The sequence below is a fragment of the Dasypus novemcinctus genome, chromosome 18, assembly GCF_030445035.2.
Source record: "Dasypus novemcinctus isolate mDasNov1 chromosome 18, mDasNov1.1.hap2, whole genome shotgun sequence".
In the NCBI taxonomy this organism is placed as follows: domain Eukaryota; kingdom Metazoa; phylum Chordata; class Mammalia; order Cingulata; family Dasypodidae; genus Dasypus; species Dasypus novemcinctus.
In genome coordinates, this window is record NC_080690.1 from 86,733,661 (window position 1) to 86,759,245 (window position 25,585).

The 25,585-nt window shown below is 47.9% G+C and overlaps 1 protein-coding gene across 2 annotated transcripts; it reads right to left on the reverse strand.

The window, feature by feature from the left end:
• Nucleotides 1-552: 552 nt before the first annotated feature.
• LOC131274224 (zinc finger protein 154-like) lies at nucleotides 553-24,797 on the reverse strand. 2 transcript variants are annotated; one of them, XM_058279462.2, is made up of 3 exons: nucleotides 24,193-24,797; nucleotides 6,451-6,580; nucleotides 553-4,756 (listed from the first exon to the last, which is right to left on the reverse strand). In XM_058279462.2, the coding sequence occupies exons 1-3, from the start codon at nucleotides 24,223-24,225 to the stop codon at nucleotides 3,198-3,200; spliced, it is 1,722 nt and encodes a 573-aa protein (XP_058135445.1). In that variant the 5' UTR covers nucleotides 24,226-24,797; the 3' UTR covers nucleotides 553-3,197. The 2 variants fall into 2 exon arrangements, with proteins under 2 accessions (XP_058135445.1, XP_058135446.1); XM_058279463.2 differs by lacking the exon at nucleotides 24,193-24,797 and adding an exon at nucleotides 7,659-17,109 and having other exon boundaries at nucleotides 6,451-6,577.
• Between the last annotated feature and the right edge of the window lie 788 nt (nucleotides 24,798-25,585).

The following is a 25,585-nucleotide window of genomic DNA, read 5'->3' on the forward strand; positions in this document are numbered from 1 at the left end:
TATGATAAGCTGGAGGTATTTCTACAGGGTAGGGATAAAATGGGGGCATAGGAATACCTTTGGGTGGGGCTTTGTGGGCTTCAGGGGGGCTAGATATAGGATGGGTCAGATGGCCCAAGAAATTGGGGGGGAGGGTGGGGGTAACATTTGAACAAAGGAGATTGTAATGTATGTAGTTGAAAGAACTCTTTAGAAAATATAATAAGGAAGGTTACATGTTTAAGATGCTTAAGAGGGGGAATCTGAGACAGGGCAGGCTTCCAGGGCGTGTGTGAGTGCTCATTTTGTTATATTATTGGGTGGAGACCCATACAATGAGTGTGGGTACCCACATCAGTGGGGAGGACTGATGTTCTCAAGAAGACTGACCATACCAAGCACTGGCATGGATGTGGTAAAACTGGAACTTTCATACAGAGTTGGTAGGAATACAAAATGCAATAGACATTTTCAATATCCCTTTGGCAGTTTCTTAAAAATTAAACACTTCACCTGCTTTGTGACTCAGGCATTGTTCTGAGTTATTAACAGAAGAGGAATGACACATTCATATAATTATATGCAAATTTTCATAGTAGCTTTATTTGCAATAGTCCAAAACTGTAAATAACCCAAATGTGCAGACCAATGGATAAACAAATAGTCCCAAGAACAAAATACTACACAAAAAACCAAGGAGCTATTCACGTGAGCATCACTAATGAATCCCACAAGAATTATGTCACATGAAGGAAACTAGAAGGAAAAAAAGTAAACACTTTATGATTAGTTGCAATCACAGGAATTTACAGAAAATGCAAAATAGACTATTACAGAGAAAAGGCCAAAGAGAAAAGAGAGATCCTATAATGGCAATGAGTTACATATTTGTGCAACAGACCATGTTCATTATCTTTTTTTTTTTTGGAGGTACTGGGGATTAAACCCAGGAACTTGTGCATGGGAGTCAGGTGCTTAACCACTGAGCTATATCTGCTTCCCAATGAGAGTTAAATTTTTTTGTTTTGTTTTTAGGAGGCACCAGGGACTGAACCCAGGACCTCACACATTAGAAGCAGATGCTCAACTACTTGAGCTACATTCACTCCCCTCATTATGATGTTTTCATGGTTTACAAGTATAAAATTGTGTATTAAATGAGTATTGTATTGCCATGTCCATTACATATTACATTCTTTTTAAGGTTTTATTTATTTATCTCCCCTTACCCCCCACCCCCCCTCCCCACCCCTGTTGTCTGTTCTGTGTCCATTTGCTGCGTGTTCTTTTTTTTGTCTGCTTTTGTTGTTGTCCGCAGCACAGGAATCTGTGTTTCTTTTTTGTTGTGTTATCTTGCTGCATCAACTCTCTGTGTGTGCTGTGCCATTCCTGGGCAGGCTGCACTTTCTTTTGCACTGGGCGGCTCTCCTTATGGGGTGCACTCCTTGAACGTGGGGCTCCCTTACGCGGGCAGCACCCTTGCATGTAATGGCACTCCTTGCACGCATCAGCACCGCGTGTGGGCCAGCTCCACATGGGTCAAGGAGGCCTGGGGTTTGAACCGCAGACCTCCCATGTGGTAGACGGATGCCCTATCCACTGGGCCAAGTCCACTTCCCAATTACATTTTAATAAAGCCTTAAGAATGGTTCAAAATAAAATCCTAAACCTTGAATTCTTGTGAAATAACATTTGGCAACCCTATATTGACTCCAACATATGCTTGGGAGGTGCAGCTTTAACTCGGTGGCAGCACATATTTGTGAGTAATGAATGCCATTTCCATCTGAATCGAAAGAAATGCTAGCTGGGTCACAAAAGCCAAATCCCTGAACTATGGGATCTCCCTCTTCTCTACCTTTCTTTTCCTGTCTGTGCAGAAACATGGGTAAAAGCATAGATAGGTTACAGAAATCCAAAAAATATTCTTCCTTTTCTAACAATGGCCTCAGTTACAAAAGACACACAGTGGGGAGTGGGTATAGGGCAAGTTGTTGAGCTCCTGCTTCCCACGTACAAGGTCCCAGATTTGACCCCCAGTACCTCCTAAAAACAAAACAAAAACAAATGGAAAAAGAAAACCTCACACTGGGAAGTGGATGTAACTCAGTGGTTGAGCATCTGCTTCCCACGTACAAGGTTCTGGGTTCAATCCCTGGTACTTCCTTTTTAAAAAAAAAAAAGGTCTGGAGGTCTGAAAACTTCTTTACCAATTAAGGTTCCTGCTTGCCCCTTCTCGTCTTAAAAACCAGTTAATACTAACCTACTAACTCTGGACATCAGGGCACACGGTCCCTGCAAGATTTGGGGGAGAGATTTCCCACAATATTACAGGGAATTTTAATATATATCTATAAACAAAGGGGAAAAACTTGTGTTATTTCCAAAAGCATAGGAAACTGAAATGGACTGCCCCCTTCTCAGGATGAACACTGAGCCTACGAAAAAATCCTGGTCACAAATTGGGACCACAAACCCCGCAGCCTTCCTAGGAGGCCTTGGACAGGAATGCTAATTAGGCCAAACCTAGGAGAGAGCGACTTTCTGCCATTACAGTAGTTCATCTGAGGCACACAAAGTTTGGACTCCCCACAAGTTTGGACTCCCCACAAATGCAGTTTACCCCATCAAGGCTGACAAATTCAACTAGTTTTCAATAACCCTATGCAGAGAATAGAACCCTCAGGTTTAAAAGCACTTAAAGGTTTATAACTGCACAAAGCAGAGCAGTGCTGGTAGGCAGTTGCCTTTTGTTGACTTGGAGGCTGGGAAATTCATCACAAGAATCACATGCAACCAACAATGTCCCTGAAAAAGTTCATCTCCTGCAAGCTGCTGCAGAGCATAGATCAGGTCCTCTGGGCCAATACTGGGTCAAGTTCACGCCCTATATAGGTCCCAGACTACACGACATCCTCCAGCAAAAAGATGAGCTGAAATATCTGAAATAGTGAGCCCGTTGGGGTGATACACAGTGTGGATCTTGCAGGCAGAAGAGGCAAAATGGCTTGTCAGTTTGACAGTGACCTAAATCTGGCATGGGTGCAGGCAGGTTAGGAAGGGCAATGCAGTTGCCTAAAGCTTTTCAAGTATCTAGAAGGTTGAAGGAATTCCCCCACCGGGGATGTAAAGATGTGAGGCTCAATTCAGGTGGATGGCTCCCTCCGAAGGCTCTCCTCCAGTGTTATGCTAAACAAGGAAAGAGCACACTCTGCACACTAAGTCTTTTCTCCAGTGTGAACCCTCCTGTGTCGAGCGAGGGCAGATCTTTGGCGAAAGGATTTCCCACATTTGCTGCACTCACAAGGCTTTGCTCTACTGTGAATTCTGCAGTGTTGCATGAGGGCAGATTTGTAGTTAAAGGATTTCCCACAATCACTGCACTCATAAGGTCTTTCATGAGTGTGAACCCTCCTGTGTCGAGTAAGGGCAGATCCTTGGCGAAAGGATTTCCCACATTTGCTGCATTTACAAGGCCTTGCTCCAGTGTGAATTCTGCAGTGTTGCATGAGGTTAGATTTGTAGCTAAAGGATTTCCCACAATCACTGCACTCATAAGGTCTTTCAAGAGTGTGAACTCTCCTGTGTCGAGCAAGGGCAGATCCTTGGCGAAAGGATTTCCCACATTTGCTGCATTTACAAGGCCTTGCTCCAGTGTGAATTCTGCAGTGTTGCATGAGGTTAGATTTGTAGCTAAAGGATTTCCCACAATCACTGCACTCATAAGGTCTTTCATGAGTGTGAACTCTCCTGTGTCGAGCGAGGGCAGACCCTTGGCGAAAGGATTTCCCACATTTGCTGCATTTACAAGGCCTTGCTCCAGTGTGAATTCTGCAGTGTTGCATGAGGTTGGATTTGCAGTTAAAGGATTTCCCACAATCACTACACTTATAAGGCCTTTCAAGAGAGTGAACTTTCGAGTGTCGTGTGAGGGCAGACCTTTGACTAAAGGATTTCCCACATTCACTGCATTCATAAGGCCGTTCAGTGTGAACCTTGTAGTGTTTAAAGAGGCCAGATCTATACTTAAAGGATTTCCTACATTCGTTGCACTCATAAGGCTTTTCTCTAGTGTGAATTCTCCAGTGTTTAATAAGGCCAGAGTTTTGACTGAAACTTTTCCTACATTTACTACATTTATACAGACTTTCTCCAGTGTGAATTTGCTGGTGCTGATCAAAGCTGTATTTGCATGTGAAGGCTTTCCCACATTTGCTACAATCATAAAGCTCTTCTCCAGTACAGACAACCTTGTGCTGAGAAAGGGTGTGTTTGGGGCGAGGAGCTCCCCTGCATTCATTCCACTCGTCATGACTCTGGCCTCTACCACAGGCTTCCCTACACTTGATGCCATCATGTAGTTTTTCACAGCTGGGAGCTGACTGCTGTTGGAGTAGTGCCAACACAGCCAAGAAGTCCCTCCCAATCTCCCCAAAGGGAAAAGGATTCCCTGACACACAGAACCTACAGTTCCTCAAAAACAAGGCCCTGTGCAGGTTCCATGTTAAGGGTTTCTCTCCACGGTTATGTTGGTAAAGGTTTGTAATGAACCAGAAGCCCATCACAAATATCTCAGCCAAGTAAGGTATCTGTCCAAGGCATGCTGGTTGGTGCTCAGCCAGGTGCAAAATGTCTTTCAAAACTGAGATACATGTATCAAAGAGGTGTGTCTTATGGGTTGATGGACCAGATGCTGGAGTCCTGACCCACGACAGTCCTTCTGCAGAAATGCTCTGCTCAGATTTTGCCTTCTTATCTTCTATTTCATGCCAAAACCCTGAAAAGAGAGAAATGCTGATAAAATGCATGTGAACTTTAGTGGGATGGGACAGCCTTATCAGAAATGTGTGTCAGACACACCAAGGAATGAATTCATGGAATTGTACTAAGGACTATAGAGCTGGGGGCAAATGGAAGAAGGGGAGGCAGTACAGTAATGGAACTTTAAAGGTCACGGGATTAGGGAGGCCTCACAGGATGAAGGACAGAAAAACAGGGCACAGAAAAGTAAGGAGAGGCAGCAGGGTCTCCCACTCACTCCTTAGCCAGTGACCTTCCGCAGGGCCTTGGCTGATAGCGACATGTGAACACTATGCATAAGTTGGGCCGAGGCCCAGGAAAATCTAATCGCCACTGAATAGATAGTGTTAAAACACGATTTTAGAATATGTGCACACTTCACCAGACATTATGTTTAAGTTAATGTTGGAAAATGTAACAAAGGGAGCAGTAGAAAGGAAGAGATGATGCACAGAGGCCAGAAGAGTGGGGACAATGGGGATTGGAAATCACAATTGAAATGACAAGTCAGCAAAGTGTCAGGTATGTGGAAGAAAAAGAAAAAACGAGGTGTGCCCAGGGGAATTTGCACCAAAAAGGAGAGGACACAAAGCAGGTTCCTGGTATGATGTGAAATCAGTTCCCCCACCAGTGCCAGTCATCAGGGCCAGGGCTCACCAGAGACCATCTTGCTGAGACTGGAGTTACGTCCGCCCTGTGAAGCACTCAGGACTTTCTCCTGAACCACAATTGCACAACTACACGAGACCTGCATGATTCAAATCCTAAGGAAAGACAGGAGAGATGAGTGACAAGCACTCAGCACACAAAAGATCACAGGAAACAAAACACTACACAAAGACCCTCAAGGGATGGCCCTTCAAGGGTAGCCCTTGGTCCACAAAAATAGTGCCTGCAACAAGGTCTGTAATTCCCAGACAGGCAGCCACAAGGAAGTATCAGTTACAGGAACAGGGCAAAACCTGGGGCACAGAAAGCTAAGAATTTGGACAAAACTAGTTGGAGTTCATTATTAGGCTGACTCCAAGACCTCAGACTCCAAGGACCCTTCCCTGAACACTTTTGGGACAGCAAGTGTTGGGGCTGCTTGGGGACAGGTCAAGCCTGGCACTCACAGCACATATGCCAACAAAAGTCTGGAAGGGGGGAAGCGGATGTGGTTCAAGTGATAGAGCTTGTGCCTACCATATGCTAGGACTTGGGTTCGATCCCTGGGGACTCCTGGTGAAAAAGAAGAGAACGTGTGCCTGTGCAGCGAGCCAGTACCCACATGGTGAGAGCCGGTGAGCGCATGCCTGCGCTGTGAGCCAGTACCCATGCAAGTGAGTCACGCAGCGAGATGATGAAGTGACAAGAGAGAGACAAGAGGAGAATTAAGGTGAAGCATAGCAGAAAGGGAACCTCTCTCCACATCAGAGGTTTCCAGATCAAATCCTGGTGAATCCTAAAGGAGAAAAAGTGAAAAAGAGAAGACAACATAGACACCAAAAACAGCAGGGCAGAAGGAGGGGAAGGGGGAAAATAAAAAAATAAATCAATCTTTGGGGAAAAAAACGTCTGGAAGGGAACACAATGTACACAGTCCAGTAATGGGCAAGACAGAGTTGCCCTGTGGAGAAGAGAGAAGGCAGAGACCTGCTCGAGACACTGGGGCGGGTGTGAGGGCCTTACCCAGCGAGGCTACCAGTACAAAGTTCTCCAGCATCACAGCACAGTACAGGAGCCTCTGATCCTCATCAAGGAGCCCCCATTCCTCCTGGGAAAAGTGAACGGTCACATCCTCAAAGGCCACAGAGTCCTGCTATGAAGGGGACAGTTCATTCTATGAACAATTTCTTTTCAAAATCCCAAGTTAACTCCACACACCATTCTCTGCTCTCCCTCCTCTGTGGCTCCCCATCAGATATACAATGTCCTGAGGTTTCTGATGCCTGTTCTCTCCTCTTGTCCCACTGGTCAATGTCCGCAGGCTGGGAAGCAGATTTGGCTCAATGGATAGAGCGTCCACTTACCACATGGGAGGTCCGCAGTTCAAGCCCCGAGCCTCCGTGACCCGTGTGGAGCTGGCCCATGTGCAGTGCTGATGCGCGCAAGGAGTGCCGTGCCATGCAGGGGTGTGCCATGCAGGGATGTCCCCCACGTAGGGGAGTCCCATGCACAAGGAGTGTGCCCCATGAGGAAAGCCGCCCAGCGTGAAAAAAGTGCAGCCTGCCCAGACATGGCAACACACACATGGGGAGCTGATGCAACAAAATGAGACACAGATTCTTGGTGCCGCTGACAAGAATATAAACGGACAGAGACACTGTTGAATAGACAGAAAGCAGACAATTGGGGGAGGGGAGGGTGGGGAAGGGGAGAGAAATAAATAATAAATATTTTAAAAAACAGGCAGATGGGCAGAGAGACGCCATGCTCTAGGCCGAGAATTCAAGGCCATAACCCCTCTAGTCAGACAATACCCTGTGGTTCCTTGATCATGCCACTCATGCACAACCAGACAAATGTGGGCTCACCCCTCACCTTAGGTTCCCAATACCAGGACCCTGGGGTGAGGAGAGGAAGCAGGCCGAGGTATGGTTAACCTCTGTGGTCAGCCCTGGGCAGCTGTAAGGCGCCACAGCTGCCCGGGAGGGGTGGCGGGAATGGGTGACTACACCCTCTGCCTGGTACGGGTGACTCCGCCCTCACACTGCCCCCGGCTACGCCCCCTCGCCGGCCCACCTCTGCCCCGTCTCCACCCACTAGTCTGCAGCGCTGCATCTCCTGGCCATATAAGGGTATTCTGCCCGTGCTCACCAATCCACTCTCACCCCATGCTAGCCCCACCCCCGTTCCCTCGGGCTTATATTGTCAAGCACTTCCTCATTAAATCAGACCTGCGCCATCAGCCTCGTCTCCGTGTGGGTTCTTCCCCTCGTCTCCGTGTGGGTTCTTCCCCTCGTCTCCGTGTGGGTTCTTCCCCTCGTAGTTACTTGCCTGCGGCCCCTCTGCGGACTCCTCACCCAGCTCCTCACCCAGCGAGCCGCAACCTCACTGGGGCTCTACATTCACTACCTCTCCAGGTGCACACCATTCTTTGTGCCACACCTCCCTCCCACAGCTATACTTCCACAGCCACCTCCCTGCCCACCCCTTAGGCATTTCTCTGGCCTCCTCATGTATTACTAAGCACGTGACATTCATTATCAGAATGCTTGGCTAACTGACAGGATTCGGTACTACCCCAGGCCTCCAGTGGTCCTCACTGCCAAGAGCAGTCCCAGATTCCACTTATGCAAGCTTCCCTGCTTGACTCTGCTCCTTGTTTCAACCTCAGCCACCCAAAAGCATCTGTGGATCTCAAATGGCCATGGCCCTGTCACAGTTCTGTGTTGCATGTGCTGCCCCCTCATCAGTCACAACCATGCTCTCTCCACTGAAACCTCTTTCAATGTCCTGCCCCAGGGGCCATCCCCTCCCAGGTGACCACTTCTGCACTAAAGTAGTCTACCAGCTTTGCTGGAACACTTGGCCATGCCAAGGGTCATAACAAGGTCGGGGTGCGCTCTCAGAACAGTGAGTAAGCATTAAGCCCAGGCTCACATCGTGCCTCGTTACTCCTACACCTCCACATCTGACATGTCTACTCATCCCTCAGAACCGCTGGCCACCTGCTAGATCATCTCCTCTCCCACATCTTGTTCTATATCACCTGTTCTTGTGATATCTGCTACCTCCAACCATGGGCCCAAGCAAGAGACGCAGTCCTCAGCATCCACAGCCCACTTACTGGCTTGCTTATAGTATTAACATCATGCCCAGGATTCCCCTAATAAACAGGACTCAAAGCCCTAAAAGGTGCTGTTCTGTCTAGTACCTTTTATGGATGTCCCCATCCTGAAGCCTTCCTCAGAATTCTAGACTTGTATGTCCAGCTGCCCACTTAACACTGCCAAAAATAAAACCCAATATCCCTAATGAAATTTAGTCCTACTATCAACTTCCCCATCTTAGTTGATGGGGTTCAAGCAGTTGGGCACCTGCCTCCCACATGGGAGGTCCTGGGTTCAGTTCCCAGTGCCTTCCTAAAGAAGAGAAGCAAGACGGCGAGCCGACAGGACAAGCTGGCACAGCCAGCTGACGCAACAAGATGATGTGAGATGATGCAACAGAGAGACACGGGGAAACACAATGAGAGATACAACAAGCAGGAGCAGAGGTGACTCAAACTATTGGATGCCTCTCTCCCACATGTGAGGTCCCGGGTACAGTTCCTGGTGCCTTCTAAAAAGAAGATGAGCACACAACAGACACTGATAGCAGACAGTGAATGCAAATGAGGGAGGAAATAAAAAATAAATCTTGAAGAAAACAAACAAACATAACCTCAGTTGGAATTGTCACTCCCTCCCACCTTTTTCTCTCATACCCTCAACATCAGTGAATCTGGGAAGCCCTACTTAAAAACCAGATCTAGTATCCAGCAATTTCTCCCACTTCCGTGGGCCCCACTCTAGTCCAGTCCCCTTCAACACTCACCTGGACTACTGCAACAAACTCCTTGGTTTTCCTACCACCTCCTTCCCATTTAGTCTGTTTTTCATGCTGTCCCCACAGCAAGCCTAATGAAATCTGGGTCAGAATCTCTCTTCTCTGCTCCAAATCTCCCAAGGCTTCATCAACTTCAAAGTAGATGTCCAACTTCTCAGGGAGCCATTCCAGCCTGATTCCTAATCCCTGCTGTCTGTTCCTGAACACTCGTAGCTCGGCCATACCTGCGTGCATCTGCACATAAGTGGATCTATGTTGGGACAACCATCCACGCCTACTCTCACTCCACTGGCTGCCAGCAGTAGGAACCACTCACCCATTTAACTCCTGCCCTGGACTCTGCACTCTGGTCTTGGCATTTGTTTATGGTCCCAGGCCCAAGGGCTACAAGAGTGGCAGGCAAAGAGGCCCAGGACACCACAATCCCAGAGACCATATGGGTGGGTCCAAGGAGGCTCTGGGACACCCTCCATTCACCTGTGTTCCTGCAGCCATGGGAATTTGTGGGAAGAGGTAAGTCATGGCAAGCAGGAGGCCAGGCAGGGCTCCATGGCTTCAGGACTCCCTGCACCCCTGCCCAGCCTGTAGACAGGTGAACGTGGGAGGACTATCCATCCTCTGTGCCTCACTCCTCAGAGGTGCCTCTTATCAGCTGTGTGATCTCAGACAAGGACTCCACCTCCCGGTTCCTGTTATCATCCCTCTTTCAGTCTGTTCTTCCTCTGAGAAGCTTTTAGAAGGCTTTTTAAAAGCCTAGCTCATACTGACATACGCTGGTTTAGGAATAGGAAGATGAATCTTAAAACCTGGCAGAAAAGCAAGGCCAATGTATTAGTCAGCCAAAGGGGTGCTGATGCAAAGTACCAGAAATCTGTTGGCTTTTATAAAGGGTGTTTATTTGGGGTAGAAGCTTACAGTTATAAGGCCCTTAAAGAGTCCAACTCAAGGTACCAGAAGAGGTACTTCCTCACCAAATGCCTGTTGACACATGTTGAAGCAAGATGGCTACCAACATCTGTGAGGGTTCAGACTGCCTCTTTCCTCTTAAGGCTCCAAGGGCCCAGCTTCTTCCCATCTCAGCTACAGGCTGAAGGGCTCATTTCTTTTGGGCCTGCTCAGCTGCTCAGACCTCTGGTCCCTGCAGCTGCAACCTATCAGGCAAATGGCTCCTCTCTCTTCCTGGGGCCTCTGCCAGGTCTATGGCGCTGTCTCTCTTCCTGTGTACCTACTTCCCTGTTCTTGATTGAGTGTCCATTTATATAGCCCACCAAAGGTTTGGGGACTCAAAGCCCTAATTTTTATTTAATCCAGGAAATGTAAAGCCTTTGAATTTAAGTCAATCAAAAGGTAGCATGCTCAGTGGAAAAGAACAGTTTACAAACATAATCAGTTCTCTCTTTGGGATTCATAAATATCAAACTGCCACAGCTGTGAAACAGGTGGCCACTGGTGTCTAAAGTATGGATTACAGCCTGTCTAGTGCCCTCTTTTGCTTATTCATTTTAAATGGGTTCCCCAACAGGCCCTCACCAGACAAAATCCTGGGCTGAGGGCTGGGGCTGGGGTGCAGGACCCTTCCGCACCCAGGCCATGCACCCAGGTTTGTTGGACCTGACCCTGGGAGGGCAGGGTGCAAAGCAGCACACTGCCAAGACAGGGGACCCTGGGCTGAGCTCCGGGGAGGTGGAGCCAGTTTCCAGCCTGGATGGGGAGTCTCCACTCTAAAGCCCTGGCCCTTCTAGCACATAGCCCAGCTTCCAGCACTGCTGTCCCCACCTTCTCACTCCACGGCCTCCCCAGTGGCAGCGATGGTAGAGAGCATCAGGGGCTTGTGCCCTCCTGGGGAGCCTGGCCTTGTACATGCGCCTCCCCGCACATGTGTACCGTGATGGCCTGCCTTCCTGCCAATCCCTCCTGGCTCCCCAGTCTGGGACGGAGTGGGAGGGCAGCAGCAGGCAGGCCAAGGTGGGGCAGCCCGTGCTCCCCTCCCAGGTAGACCAGGGGCTGCATCTATAATTCACCTCAGCTCCACATCTGATCTCCCGAATACTGACGTCCTCCCTTCAGGTTTGTGAAATGCTTTAAAATGCTTTAGAAACTGAAGGTGCATTTGCTAGGAGGTTTGGTCCCATCCTTGGTGCAGGGAGGTTCTGTTCCTTCCCCACCCTGGGAGCCCTGACATTGCCTCAGAGTCCTTGAAGTTGTTGGCTGGAACAATTAACCTCTAATCTCTTAACGCGCTTTGTTTACAGATTTATTTAATTTCTGTCCCCCCCTCCATTGTCTGCTCTCTGTGTCCTTTCACTATGTGTTCTTCTGTGTCCGTTGTCTTCTCTTTAGGTGGCTCTGGGAACCGATCCTGGGGCCTTCTGGAGTGGGAGAGAGGTGTTCAATCGCTTTGTCTCAGCTCCCCAGCTGCTGTCTCAAACTGTCTCTCCACTGTGTCTCTTATTATTGTATCATCTTGCTCCCCCAGCTCTTTCCTTGGACCAGCTTGCCACATGGGCCAGGACTCCGTTCAGGTCATGCTTGCCACATGGGCCAGCTTGCCTTCATCAGGAGGCCCCAGGAATCGAACCCTGGACTTCCCATATGGTAGACAGGAGCCCAAACACTTGACCCATATTCACTTACCTCTTAATGGGCTTTTTTTTTTAATTGCTTTTAAGGATATGTAGATCAAAAAAATGTTACATTAAAAAATATAAGAGGTTCCCACATACTCCCCACCCCCACTCCTTCCACATCAACAACCTCTTTCATCGTTGTGGCACATTCATTGCATTTGATGAATACATTTGGGAGCACTGCTGCCCTGCATGTATTATAGTTCACATTGTAGTTTACACTCTCCCCCAGGCCATTCAGTGGGTTATGGCAGGACATATAATGTCTAGCATCTGTCCCTGCAGTATCATTCGGGATAACTCCAAGTCCCAAAAATGCCCCCACAATACATCTCTTCTTCCCTCTCCCTGCCCTCAGCAACTCCGATGGCCACTGTCTCCACATCAATGACACAACTTCTTCAATTGCTAGAGTCACAATAGTTCTATAGTAGAATATCAGTTAAGTCCACTCTAATCCACATTTGATTCCTCCATCCTGTGGACTGTGGGCTGGTGATGTCCACTCCTAAATCAAGAGGGGGCTTAGATCTTTTACTTTCTGGTTTAACTGCAAAACTCTCAGGAAGGGCCATAAAATGAGATGGCTTCCTAAGACCTCTGTCTTAGGCAAAAAAAAAAAAAAAAAAAAAAGAGGGGGGAGTATATTCAAGCAGCCCCTTCTCTAGGAAGAAGGATGCTCACAGCTTGGTAGCTTCGGTCTAGAACCTAGGTCCAGGGGTTTCCCAAGCCTAGGGCACCCTGGGGATGCACAGGGGCAAGGGCTCTGTGATTCTCAGGACACCAGGAACCAGAGCAGTAACTTCAAATGTCCTCCAAGACTGAAGTGGCTCAGGTGCTTCAGTCTGGGAACAAAGTTTAGTCAGACTCAAATTCTGGGACGCTAGAGAGACTGAAAAATGCTTCATTCTTCCTAAAATAATGGGCATGCTCTCTAGCATTCCAGCAGATCCCCACAGGGGTGTCATCTTAGAACTGGGACAACCTGCCTACTGATGGTCTATGTGGCTGTACTGTGGCCAAGCGTAGCCTCTGCATGGAGCCCTGAATTCCAGTTAAACCTGTGGAAGAAGAAAGGAGAGGACAGGCAGATCTGAGGGCCAGAGACCACGGGTCAAGTCTCCGTAAAGAGAGGAGGAGTTGTACTAAGAAACTTTCCCTGGGCCTCAAACTTCCACTAGCTCCCTTTTGGAAACAGCCTTCTCAGTTTTCAGCAAACGAGACTGTGCCTAACAAGGGGAGTTAGTCAGGATCGAGACCTAGGCTATTCACTAAACCTCTCCTATAAAATAAGGAATTTCCTCACAGACCATCAATTAAGATTTAAAAGTTCGTAGAAAACAGCTTCCATCAGATTTTTCTCTATGCTAAGGGTATAAAGTTCTCTCTTCTGTTTTAATCTGTGCCTAACTTGGTGTTTAACTTTTAAATCTGGGTTTGTCAGTCTGCTTGTGCCTAGGAAATTAGATTTGGGGTTCACCTATTACAAATTGGATAATGGTGAAAGGTAAGCTAAAAATGAGTCTTTAGTTTTTGTTTTGTTTTTTTTTTTATTTTAGGAGGTACTGGGGATTGAACCTAGGACCTCATACATAAGGAAGCAGGCATTTAACCATCGAGCTACATCTGCTCCCCAAAAATGAGTCTTTAAATGTCAACACTGTCTTGTAGTTGGAGTTGATGGAGAAATCACAAGAGGGATTGGCTCAACTGCTAGAAAAGCAGGAAAACTTAGCAAAGTTGTTACTAATAAAATTCTTGTGGTTTAGTTAATAAAAATGTCCAATTTGCTTTAAAGTACAAACTTACTGGAAACTGTAACTAAGAGTTAAGATCATTATGTAGATGGCTTTATATTATAAAACAGCAGAAGGATAATACCTGAAATCGCCATAAATAGATGGATTCAGCTATAGTAATGGTAATTATAAACTGAACTTACCTGTGCCTAGAACCTACAGTAAAGGAATCCTAAACTGAGTCTGCCTTTGCTCATGGCTATTTCAGGGCTGGCCTCACCTTTGATGGTAGCTATTCTGTTCTCCAGTTTGTAGCCTGGCAACTTGTGCCCTTATGGCTCAGGAGAAGGCAAACTTGAGACATCCCCATCTCCTGTCCTTCCACTGGTGCCAATAACCCTGCTTTCTCTTGCTACTCCAAGTGTGGACTAAACTGCTGCCTTGTGGAATTCTCAATCCTTGGGGTTGAACATCCACTCTTCCACCCCAGCAGCCGCCGGAATCCTGTTATCTCTGAGGACTGAGGAGTGGGGAAGGCGCTCCACCTCGAATGCTGAGATTCCTAAAAGCAGTAATTCATGAGAGAAACCAGTTTCCCTGAGGCTTCACTGATCTCAGTAAGTATGTGCTGGCATTAGTGTTGCTCAGCCAAGGTTTGCCAAAGTCAAAAGGGGAAATAAGCAAAGTTCTGCAGTAAAGGAAAATTGTATGGTCCCAAAGCAGATTATAATAAATAGCCTTCAAAGAGATATTTTAAATGTTATCTTACTAATCTTAATTTGTAAAAGAATGAAAATTTTAAGAAACAGTGGGTTGTGTGTTTCTGTGTCTAACTCTATTTCTGTCTGCCTATTTCTTCCGTGTACATCTTCATACATTAGGATAATATCAAATTAAAAAATCTGGACATAGAAACTATTGGGACACAAAGTTTTTCCTAAACTCTTTAATATACCCAGCTCCTATTTACAAGAGTTATGAGGGGAAGGATGAGATGTGAAGATTAAAGCTCTATCTTCTAGGCTGGGGAGTTAAAAATCATACTATGTCCTATAATTCCCCAATTTAAATCTTTTAACAACCTTAAAATACAGGTGCTTAATAATCCTATTACCAAATTTTAGTAAGTAAAGGAAAAGTCTTTGAAAGCTATAGAAAGATCTTTTAAAACAAATTAAACCATTATAATTATTCTAGAACCTAGCTGTCCATATGCTTTTAAGATTATTCACAGTTTTACGATTTTATTACAGAGAAGAGGTTTCTCTGTAAAGGAAGGAAAAAAGAATATTCCTTGCATAAATTATAATGGCTTCAATTTTGTTTAGCATGGGTGTTATCTCCATAGGTTTATAGAATAATAAAACAAATCAATGTTATATGTATTAAATCTTTATGATGAAAAGTTGTAAGTTCATGTCTAATGAAATTAAGTTAAAGAAAGAAATGTAGATCTCCCCTCTCAAATGGATAAAGTCAATTTCATTTGTTTTACTAATAGTAAATAATAGTAAATTAATAAGCATATTTTAAGGTAAAGTAACCAGTCTATGTGATTAGGTTAATTACAAAGAGTTTGTAAAAGCACCTTCTAAACTGAGGCATTTAAATGGCTAATTCCATTTAATTAGAAACCTAGATTGATATTAATAACAAAAAATAACTTCTTAACAGGGAAACATGTAAGAGGCCACCTCAATTAGCATATTCAAGTGGTGGTAAAAAAGATAACCTTGATTCCATTGGGAATCTTAGGTTTTCATAAATAATGGAGAAAGTAGCTTTTCCTGTGCTGCTAAAGTAGAATACCTGTTAATTAGCATAATCGTGGTAAAGGTATAGAATAAAAAGCAAAGTACTAAGATAGTTAAGTTCATTTGATACATTATACATTACATTGGAAGTGTTTGAAAAGTGTATAAAGATTAAAAGAAATAGACTTCAGTATTGTCAAACTCTCTTATATATTCAAGCCAGGCCCAAATACCTTGCATGATGCCTCTCTATTTGAGTTATTGCCTAGGTTGGTCACTGATTGCTAAATAGTAAAAGTATCTACTACATCTCTGGTTATGCTCCTTAAGTGGATGGAGAGTATGTTGCAGTTTCAGACACCTGCAGCACCCAGCGAGGGCTCAATATGGCCAGATGTACAATGGACACTGCCTTCAGACTGGTTCTGTTTCACAGTGCCGAAGGGTGCGATGCACCAGGCCAGTAAGAGACAGGATGGAGCGTTACCTTCCCAGCTTCTCTCTAGGATCAAATGTGCTGCAGCATGCTGGCTGTGTGAAGGGCATACCAAGCAGAGCAACAATTACCAAGTACTGTGAGTAGAGCTTACACCAACACCACTGGCATTACGGCCTGCTCCCACGCAGAGAGAACATCTATGGTTCTGCCTCCTCTCTGGTGCTCCAGAACCTTTCGTTCTGGTGCTGAAACCCAGGGCGTGAGTGGCAGACCCTCTCCTCCTTCCCCTTTTCCCTCTCCTCTTCCCTTGCCTTGCAACCCGGGCAGCAGCAGGCAGCAGCAGGCAGCAGCGGCTCGTCCTGGGCTTACTCCCTGATCCTGGTTATCTTCTTCACCCCCTCCTCCTACTTTACCCTCTTTCTCTCCCAGGAGTCCACCACTGACGACAGTTTTCCCACCCGCCAGAGAAGTCTTAGAAGCTCACCCCACCCGCACCTCATCCAAGTTCCTAAGTTTCCCCAGCACCACTGGTCTTTCCCCAGCACCACTGGTCGCTGTTCCTGCCTTCTCCGCCCGCCACCCGCTGACCGCATCCTCCTCCTCCTACTGGAAAGCCCCCGTCCGGGCTCCAGCTTAGCCCCGGCTCTCCCTTCAGAAGGGGCCTCGCCTCCACCCTCAGCCCCACCTCGGGACGCCCACTCCCCCCAGAGACGACCTTCATCTCGTTAACTTTCTCGGAAGTGGGGGCGCCCACCCTCAGAGAAGTGTGCGTTTGTTTCTCTCAATTAACACACAGCAACACGGGTACTGGAGAATCAAGCCCCTCTGCAGCCACCCCACCAGGAGGCCTCCTCCGGCAATGCGAGCAACGAGGCTTTCAAGACGAAATATGTCCCAAACGATTCATTTTTCTTATTGTAACACTGCCTGGTCTCAATACGACTCAGACGATGGATCTCAATAGCCAGAAAACGCACATTCAACTTCAATATTTCAGGAGACCTTGATAGTTTCCTTCACTGCAAGAGGAAAGGGGGTGAGGCTCCATATGGTCAGGCTCTTTTTACCCTCCGATCCCATCCTTCCCTCTGTAAAAGCTCTTCAACCTACCACATATTTGTAGCCCTCTCCCCCAACAGCCCCCTCTCAACCCCCTTGCACAGACTCAGTTGATAACTTTGACCCTGCAGATCATCCCCCGCCCCCAGACTACACCACTTTCTAATCCCGCAACCAACCCAGCCGAAAATATACCACCCCCACCCCCACCTCCCCCCCGACTCGCTCCCGCTCCTGCCCAAGCCCAGGCAGAAAATGTTACACCCCCAACCCCATACCTGCCCCCACCCTTACACAGATGGAAACACCGGTCTCCCCTTAACCCCTCCTCTCCCTTCCCCCACCCTCTGAAACCCATTCTCGCCCTCACCGGCGAATGCCCGGACCCCAGCCCCACCCCCACTTCCCTTAGGAGAAGTCGCAGGCGCTGAAGGAATCATCCCTTTTCCCTAGGAGACATGTCTCAAATTTGAAAAAAAGACTTGGTTCCTTTTCCTCAAACCCTTCTCAATACATCTAATTTACCTACCTTGTCCAAACTTATTATCTGGCTAGCATGACCTGTTTATCATCCTCAATTCTACACTACGACCAGAGGAAAGGGAAAGGGTCTGGCAGGCAGCACTGCAACACGCAGACACCGTACATACAGCCAATAACACCAGGCCCCCTGGAGAACGAGCAGTATCCCTGCAAGACCCTAACCGGAATTACCAGGCCAATCATCCAGGCACAGAAAAACATAACCAGTTCCAAAATTGCCTCCTAGCAGGTCTTGAAAAAGCCTCACTTAAAACAGTCAACTTTGACAAACTCAAAGAAGTATTCCAAGAATCCACAGAAAACCCTGCCCAATTCATGCCTGGGCTCACAGAAGCCCTCCAAGCCCACACCGCCTCCCCTCCATAACCCTGAAGGCCGTCTCTGGCTAAACTCCTGCATTATTTCCCAATCAACTTCTGATAGGAGGCACAAACTGAAAAAAAAAATTCGAAGAAGGCTCCCTCACCCTGCAACAAGACTTAACGGCAGCAGCCTTTGAAGTTTTCAAAAGCAGGGCTGACACTGAAAAAGAAGAAAAAAAGGTCAGTCTACAAATGATTGCCTCTACCCTCTCCAGTCCCAAACAAGCCAAATTCCTATCCAAACAAAGCACCCGTATCCCACCTGGGCCCTGCTTTCAATGCAACCAAACCGGGCACTGGGCAAAGCAATGGCCCAACCTTAAACCACCCACTTGACCATGCCCCTCACGCAGTCAGCCTGGCTACTGGAAAATGGACTGTCCCCGAACCTCGCTAGATTCACAGACATCCACCCAAGCTGAAGCAGCAGCTGAACTGCTGGGCATCGTCAATGAAGACTGAAGGGACCCGAGGCCAACACTGGTCCCCATCGTCATGAAAAATCAGGAGCCTCGGTAATACTTCTGCTTGAAGGTAAGCCCATTACCTTCCTTTTAGATACAGGGCCACCCATTCCACCCTTACAGCCTATTCCATTCACACCACCAATTCTGCCATTCAGGTCATGTGGGTTGAAGGGACCCCCTTCATACCTAGATGCACACCCACCTTGTTCTGCCAATTTGAAGGACAAACTTCCACTGACTCATTTCTAGCCATCCCCAAATGCCCAACACCCTTACTCAGAAGAGACATTCTCCATACCTTATATGGCACTATCAAATTGTATCCCCCACTTAACCAGCTACCTGCCAGTACACTCCTCCTAATCCTCACCAACCCAGAAAACACATCAAACACCAACCCTACCCCTTTACTCCCCACCATCAACCCTACTGTCTGGGATACTGATAGTCCCTCAATTGCCACCCATCATACCCCTATCCTCATTAAACTAAAAAATAACCAATCTTTTCCATCAGTTCCTCAATACCCTCCATCTCCCTCTCACCTACAAGGACATAAACCCCTCATTACAAAACTCTTCTCTAAACAACTCCTCATACCCACCCATTCCTCATGTAACACCCCCATCCTACCCATCAAAAAACCAAATGGCTCCTATAGGCTAGTCCAAGACCTTCATGCCATTAATAAAGCAGTAATTCCCAAACACCCAGTCGTGCCAAATCCCTACATCCTTCTATCAAAAATTCCCACCAATATAACTCATTTTTCAGTACTAGATCTCAAAGACGCCTTCTTAACTATACCCCTACACCCAGAGTCCCAAAAATTCTCTGCTTTCACATGGACAGACCCAGACACTAACCACTCCTCCCAATTAACCTAGACAGTCCTACCTCAAGGATTCTGCAATTCCCCACATATCTTCAGGCAAGCTCTAGCCCAAGATCTAAACCACTTCACTCACCCAGATACCACAATACTGCAATATGTAGACAACCTTCTCATATGCAGCCCCTCTAAAACCGCCTGCAAAAAATCCACCACCTCTCTCAACTTTCTCGCAAATAAAAATTATGTTTCCCCAACAAAAGCTCAACTAATACTTTCCCAAGTAACTTACTTAGGCATTACCCTAACCCCTTCTACCCGTTCAATAACTCTCAACTGCAAATCCCTTATTCAACATATGCCATGCCCTTCCTCTAAACCAGAAATCCTATCCTTTCTAGGCCTTGCCAACTTCTCCCGTATCTGGATCCCCAAGTTTGCAACACCAGCAAATCCTCTATATGCAGCCACACAAAGCAATTCCACCGAACCCCTAGACCGCAAAAACCTAAAAATAAACCCTTCAAAATCTTAAAAGAAGCATTCCTAACTGCTCCTGCCCTCTCTCCCAAATTTCAATCTCCCTTTCAATCTATACACTTCCGTATCACAAAACACCACCTTAGGCCTACTGGCCCCAAATCACCAAAATACCCCCCAACCTGTCACCTACCTATCTAAACAACTCCCAAACAGTACCAAAGGATGGCCCACCTGCCTACAACACATAGCCTCAGCTGCCTGTCTGGTCCAAGAAGCGGACAACTTATCTTACAATCCCCACTCACAGTACACACTCCACAAAATCTCACCAACATAACATCACTAAAAATCCTCAACCTCCTTTCTCTCTCTAAAGCCCAAAAATACCACCTTACCTTCATAAGTTAGCCTAACACCATTCTAGGGTATCCAACCAAAATAAATCCTGACACCTTAATGCCTTTACCCAATCCTATCCTAAATCCTGACACCTTAATGCCTTTACCCAATCCTATCCTCCATAACTGTACTGAAGCTATCTGCCTAGCACAACATCCCTTTCCCAACATCTCATCCACCGCCCTCCCTCACCCAGCACAAAATTAGTTTATAGATGGCAGTTCATACATACATGAAGGAAAAAATAAAGCCGGATACACAATTATCAAAACTCCCAACACAATCATAGAAAAGGAAAGCCTCCTCTTAACACCACCTCACAAAAAGCAGAATAGCCCTAACCAGAGCCCTCTCCTTAGAAGGTGATACCCCACAAACATTTATACTGATTCAAAATATGTATTTCACATAAAACACCACAATGCAGCCACTTGGGACAAACGAGGATTCCTAAGCACCAATGGAACCCCAATCACTAATGGACCCCTAATTAACAAACTGCTTAAAGCAGCCTTACTTCCAAAATGTATCTCACTAATTCATTGCAAAGGACACCAAACTCTCCCCTCCTCCACTGCACACGGAAATAACCTAGCCGATCTTCATGCCAAGCAAGCCACTATAAAACCTCAAGCCCTTAACCTCCAAGCCCGCCATGCCCTCACCTCATCCCCACCTATACACCTGATGAAATTAAAAACCATACACAGGGAAACAGACTTGGCCCAGTGGTTAGGGCGTCCATCTACCACATGGGAGGTCCGTGGTTCAAACCCCCCACCTCCTTGACCATGTGGAGCTGGCCCATGCACAGTGTTCATGCGCACAAGGAGTGTCGTGCCACACAGGGGTGTCCCCCGCGTAGGGGAGCCCCACGCGCAAGGAGTGCGCCCCCATAAGGAGAGCTGCCCAGCGCGAAAGAAAGTGCAGCCTGCCCAGGAATGGCGCCGCACACACGGAAAGCTGACACAGAAAGATGACTCAACAAAAAGAGACACAGATTCCCATGCCACTGACAACAACAGAAGCAGACAAAGAAACAAGACGCAGCAAATAGACACAGAGAACAGACAACCAGGGTGGGGGGGGGGGCGGAGGGGAGAGAAATAAATAAATCTTTAAAAAAACAAAAACAAAAACAATTCCCTCTTTCCCATGCATAGTACACCTCTAATAGCTGCCTTATACTTCCACGAAATCAAACAGAAACAATCCTCACCCAACTCTCCAACATTTTTCACATAGGACCTGTAGCAGTTTGATTTGGTTATGAATTCCAAAAATAGATATTGGATTAGGTTTGTAAACTGATCTGTACCTGGGCATGATTGAATTATGATTAGGGCATTGAGTCCCCACTTCTTGGTGGATGGGGACTCACAGATAAAAGGCATGGCAAAGAACAGAGTCAGGGGTTCTTAATGTTGGAGTTTGAAGCTGAAGTCTTAAGCTGGAGCCCCCGAAAGAGACAGAGCCATTTGCCCAACAGTCTTCGGCTGACCTTGTGGAGAGAGGCAAAGCCTAGAGAGCCTCATAGTCTACAGCTGTCCTTGTGGAGAAAACAGGAGCTGAGCCCAGAGGAATCCAGGAAGCCTGAACCTTCGCAGATTTCGGCAGCCATCTTGCTCCAACACATAAAAATAGACTTAGGAGAAGGAAGTAACTTATGCTTTATGGCCTGGTATCTGTAAACTTCTACCCCAAATAAATACCCTTTATAAAAACCAACCCATTTCTGGTATTTTGCATCAGCACCCCTTTGGATGACTAATACAGGACTCAAACTCCTTTCTGCCGCTCTACAGCCCCTCATCCACTGCCCTAATCTATATACTCTCCTCAAAATTATCAAATCAAACTGTCACATCTGTACCACCATCTCACCTCAGGGAGCCCTAGGCCCCATCAGAGAAAAATTGCACCAAGCCTGTGGCCACCTCCCTAGACAAAACTGGGAAAATGACTACACCCACATGCCTCCAGACAAGAAAAATAAAATATTCCTCACCCTCATAGACACCTTCTCAGGTTGGAATGAAGTTTTTCCACTCTCCTCAGAAAAAGCCACAGGCACTATCTCCGTTATTCTCTCAGAAATAATTCCCCAATTTGGAGTTCCCCACTCCATCCAACCTGACAATGGACCTGCCTTTATCTCTCAAATCACACAAGGAGTTTCTCAAGCCCTGGACATTACCTGGAACCTCCATATCTCACACCACCCTCAATCCTCCGGAAAAGTAGAGAAAGTCAGTTATCTGTTAAAACCCAACTACCAAACTTACAGGAGAACTTCAAACACCATGGACACAACTCCTACCATTAGCTCTCACTAGACTCCGAGCACTCCCCTGTAAGCCCTCCCTCCTAAATCCTTTCGAACTCGTGTGGACGCCCCTTTCTTCTAGGCAATTTCCCCGCTCCTACTCCCCAACAGATTACTTTCCCACCCTATCGCACCTCAAAACACTCCTCCAGCAACAGGAAGACATTGTACTTCCCCAACCAAATGAATTTAACTCCCCAGTAGAACCCGGAGATCAAATCCTACTAACAATCTGCAACCCTACACAGTTACAACTCCCATGGGAAGGCCCTTTCACAGTCGCCTTAACCACCCCCTCACCAGTCAAAATAGCAGAAAAACCTAACACCTGATATCATCTCAGCAAAATAAAACTCTGCCCTCCATAAAATCAAACTAAGTACATTTCTACACCCACAGGGCCCACCTCCCTCAAAATCTTCCAACTACCCAACTACAGTGGACATCCCACCTCAAATGCCCAACATCCTAATCTCTGAAATCCTATCCTTACTTCCACACCTTCTAGATTCCTTGAAAGTCCGCCTACTTACCTCCTGGGAATACCTCCAAGGCACATTCAAGACTTTGACTGGAACCAAATCTGACAACTATTCTATCCCTAATTAAAATCACATGTTTAATCAAACACAAATGATAATCCTTATCTCTGTCATTACCCCCACTCATCTTTTCTCTTATACTCACATTTTCCACCCTAGCAAAAATCACCCGCCTTCTACTGTTGCCCACGCACAATCTCTCATTCATCTGGTGGCATTTTCTTAATGGCAGCCCTCCTCATTCTCTCTCTACTCATAACCTTACCCCTTACTTCATCCCCATCACCGTATCTCAACACAACCTGAACTCTAGTCTGGCAACTCCTCAACCAGACCAGCTACACTTTTGCTATCAGGTGTTGGATCTGCCCACAAAAACAAGGCCTTGTATCCACAGCTGTACCCGCAGCCATCCCTCAATGGACCAATAGCAAAGGATATTTACATATCCAACAAATCACCACCACCCCGCATTCTCTGACAGACCGCTAACCTCCCTCGCAAAATGCCTCAAAACCAAATATAACACACAGCTAACACAGCCCACACTAAAACCAGCCCACCTTACAGTCAAAGGACGGGCAACTTCCAACCTTCCTCTTGGTCGGGCACCCCTGTGGGGTTACTTGCCACCCAATTCCACACCACCACCCTGTGGGACTGCGCCCAGCAAACAAATGTAATCCTTCCTTAATAATCTCACCCCCAACCACGCATGTCTCAGAAAACTGACGAGGCACATACCCAGTCCGACACAGCAGCCACCCCTCAAAAGCAGGACCCGCCATTAGGCTCCTGGGGAGCTATGCTTTGTTAGGGACAGGGACAAATCACCATAAACATTTCAAATATCAGCAAGACGAAAACATCACTAGCACCTCAGAATGCAAAGTCCTAAATCTTCCTGGAAGATTAAAAAGTAAGAGCACAAGCGAAATCACTGTCTCTCTGCCTGGAGTAGCCTGCAAGTACACCTGGGGACCCACACCCTGGTATTTCCTCCCATTTCTTTACTCTTCTCCCATTTCCTTAATAAACCGCTGGCCTAACTAAACCAGCATGTCCTTTTAGGTAACAAAGCCAAGCACCTAGAGGAATCCGGCTACAATATCACGTCCCTCTTCCGTCCGCAATCCCCTCCACGACTTCCAGGGTACTGAAAGTGAAGGCACACCTCCTCATTCTGCCATTCCAGGCACGGTCCTGGACACTGGCCTCGCCTGCACTTTCAGGAGCAGTCCCTCATTCGGGCTTCAGGATTCGGAGTGGGTTTAAGGAGGGAGAGGGTCCGGAGGACTCGGGAGTTACCTGGGCCGCCCGCCTGAGCGCGGCCGCCGCCATCGGTGCTGCGCGCGGAGCTGGGCCAGGAGGGGCGGGGAGCGGGACCCGCCGGCACTCACGGCCCGGGCGGCGTGCTTAACGCCTCCTCGCGCGCCATCCTCTCGAACGCGCCGCGCACTGCTGAGGCGCTGAGCGCGCCGACGGACCCACAGCGGACAGACCCCACCGCGCGGCCGGAAGCACCTCCCCTCTGGACTTCGCCCCGCCTGGCACTTCGGGTACTGGAGTTCGCACCTTCCCTTCCGGAGCAAAGGCCAAGCCGGGCCGCGAGGGGCTCTGGGAAGTGGCCAACGCAGGCCGCGAGCGCGGAGAGGGCCGCCGGGAGGTGTGGGGCGCGTTGTCTGCTCTCGGTCAGCAGAGTTTAGAGACCTTATTTCAGGCTCCAGCCATGTTCCTAGAGACAGAATGTTTTAGATGCGCCCAAAGCCCACAGGTCCAAACGGGCACATTCTATCGAGTACTTCCGAACCGCCCTCGCCGGCGTCCCGGCGGGCGGGCGCGTGGTTCAACCCCACACGGGGACGCCTCTGCCGGCCGGGGAGGCCACGTGGGCGCGCAGAGCTCCCGCGTGGGCCCCGCGCGCAGCCCGCGCCCTGAGAAAAGGGTCGCGAGGCCTCTACCGTGCCGGGGCCGGCCTCACGGTTCTCCGACCGCCCGGGCCGAGGGCCGGTGGAGAAGCGAGGGCGTCGGGTGTCCGCCGCTTGCGCCCTGGCCTCGGGTGGCCTCCTTTGAAGAAGTCGAGACTCGGCCCCAGAACGACCTGACTCGGCCTCCGCGGGGCGCGGTCGCACAGGTCTGGCTGGTCCTGACCTCTGGAGCGAGCGGTGGGAGGATTCGGGAAGCCAGGCAGGGGGCTTCCGGTCGGCCTGCGACCCTGGGGGTCCCCCTGAGCGGACACGGCGACCTCGGTCCCGCAGTGTTGAGCTTTTCTACCCGGAAACCCCGCAGCGCCGCTAGCGCTTGGCGCCTCGTCTGGGGTGTCCCGATCGCGCCCCCTGGCGGCCGTTGAGAAAGTCGGGATTTGGCCACTGCGGTGAAAAGTGGGGACCCAGCACTGGGCCTGCATTGTGTATGCGCCCTGAAGGGCTCGCCTCAGAGCCTCTGCTGTCTGCTATCCAACCTCTGAAAGCAGTGGCTTAATGTATTTTGTCCAGTTTTATACTCGTTTAAGGCAGGTGTGCAAGTCAGTGCCTGTTCCTCAGCAAAAACCTACAATACCTTTGAGAAAAAAGCAATGATTCTGAGCATCCCCCCAAAGCCTAAATCTCAGTATTGATCTTTCTTTGAGTTTTGGCAAACTGGAATGAAACTTTGGATTCTAACAGAAGTGGGGCAAAATATAAAGCTCCAAAGAGAATTT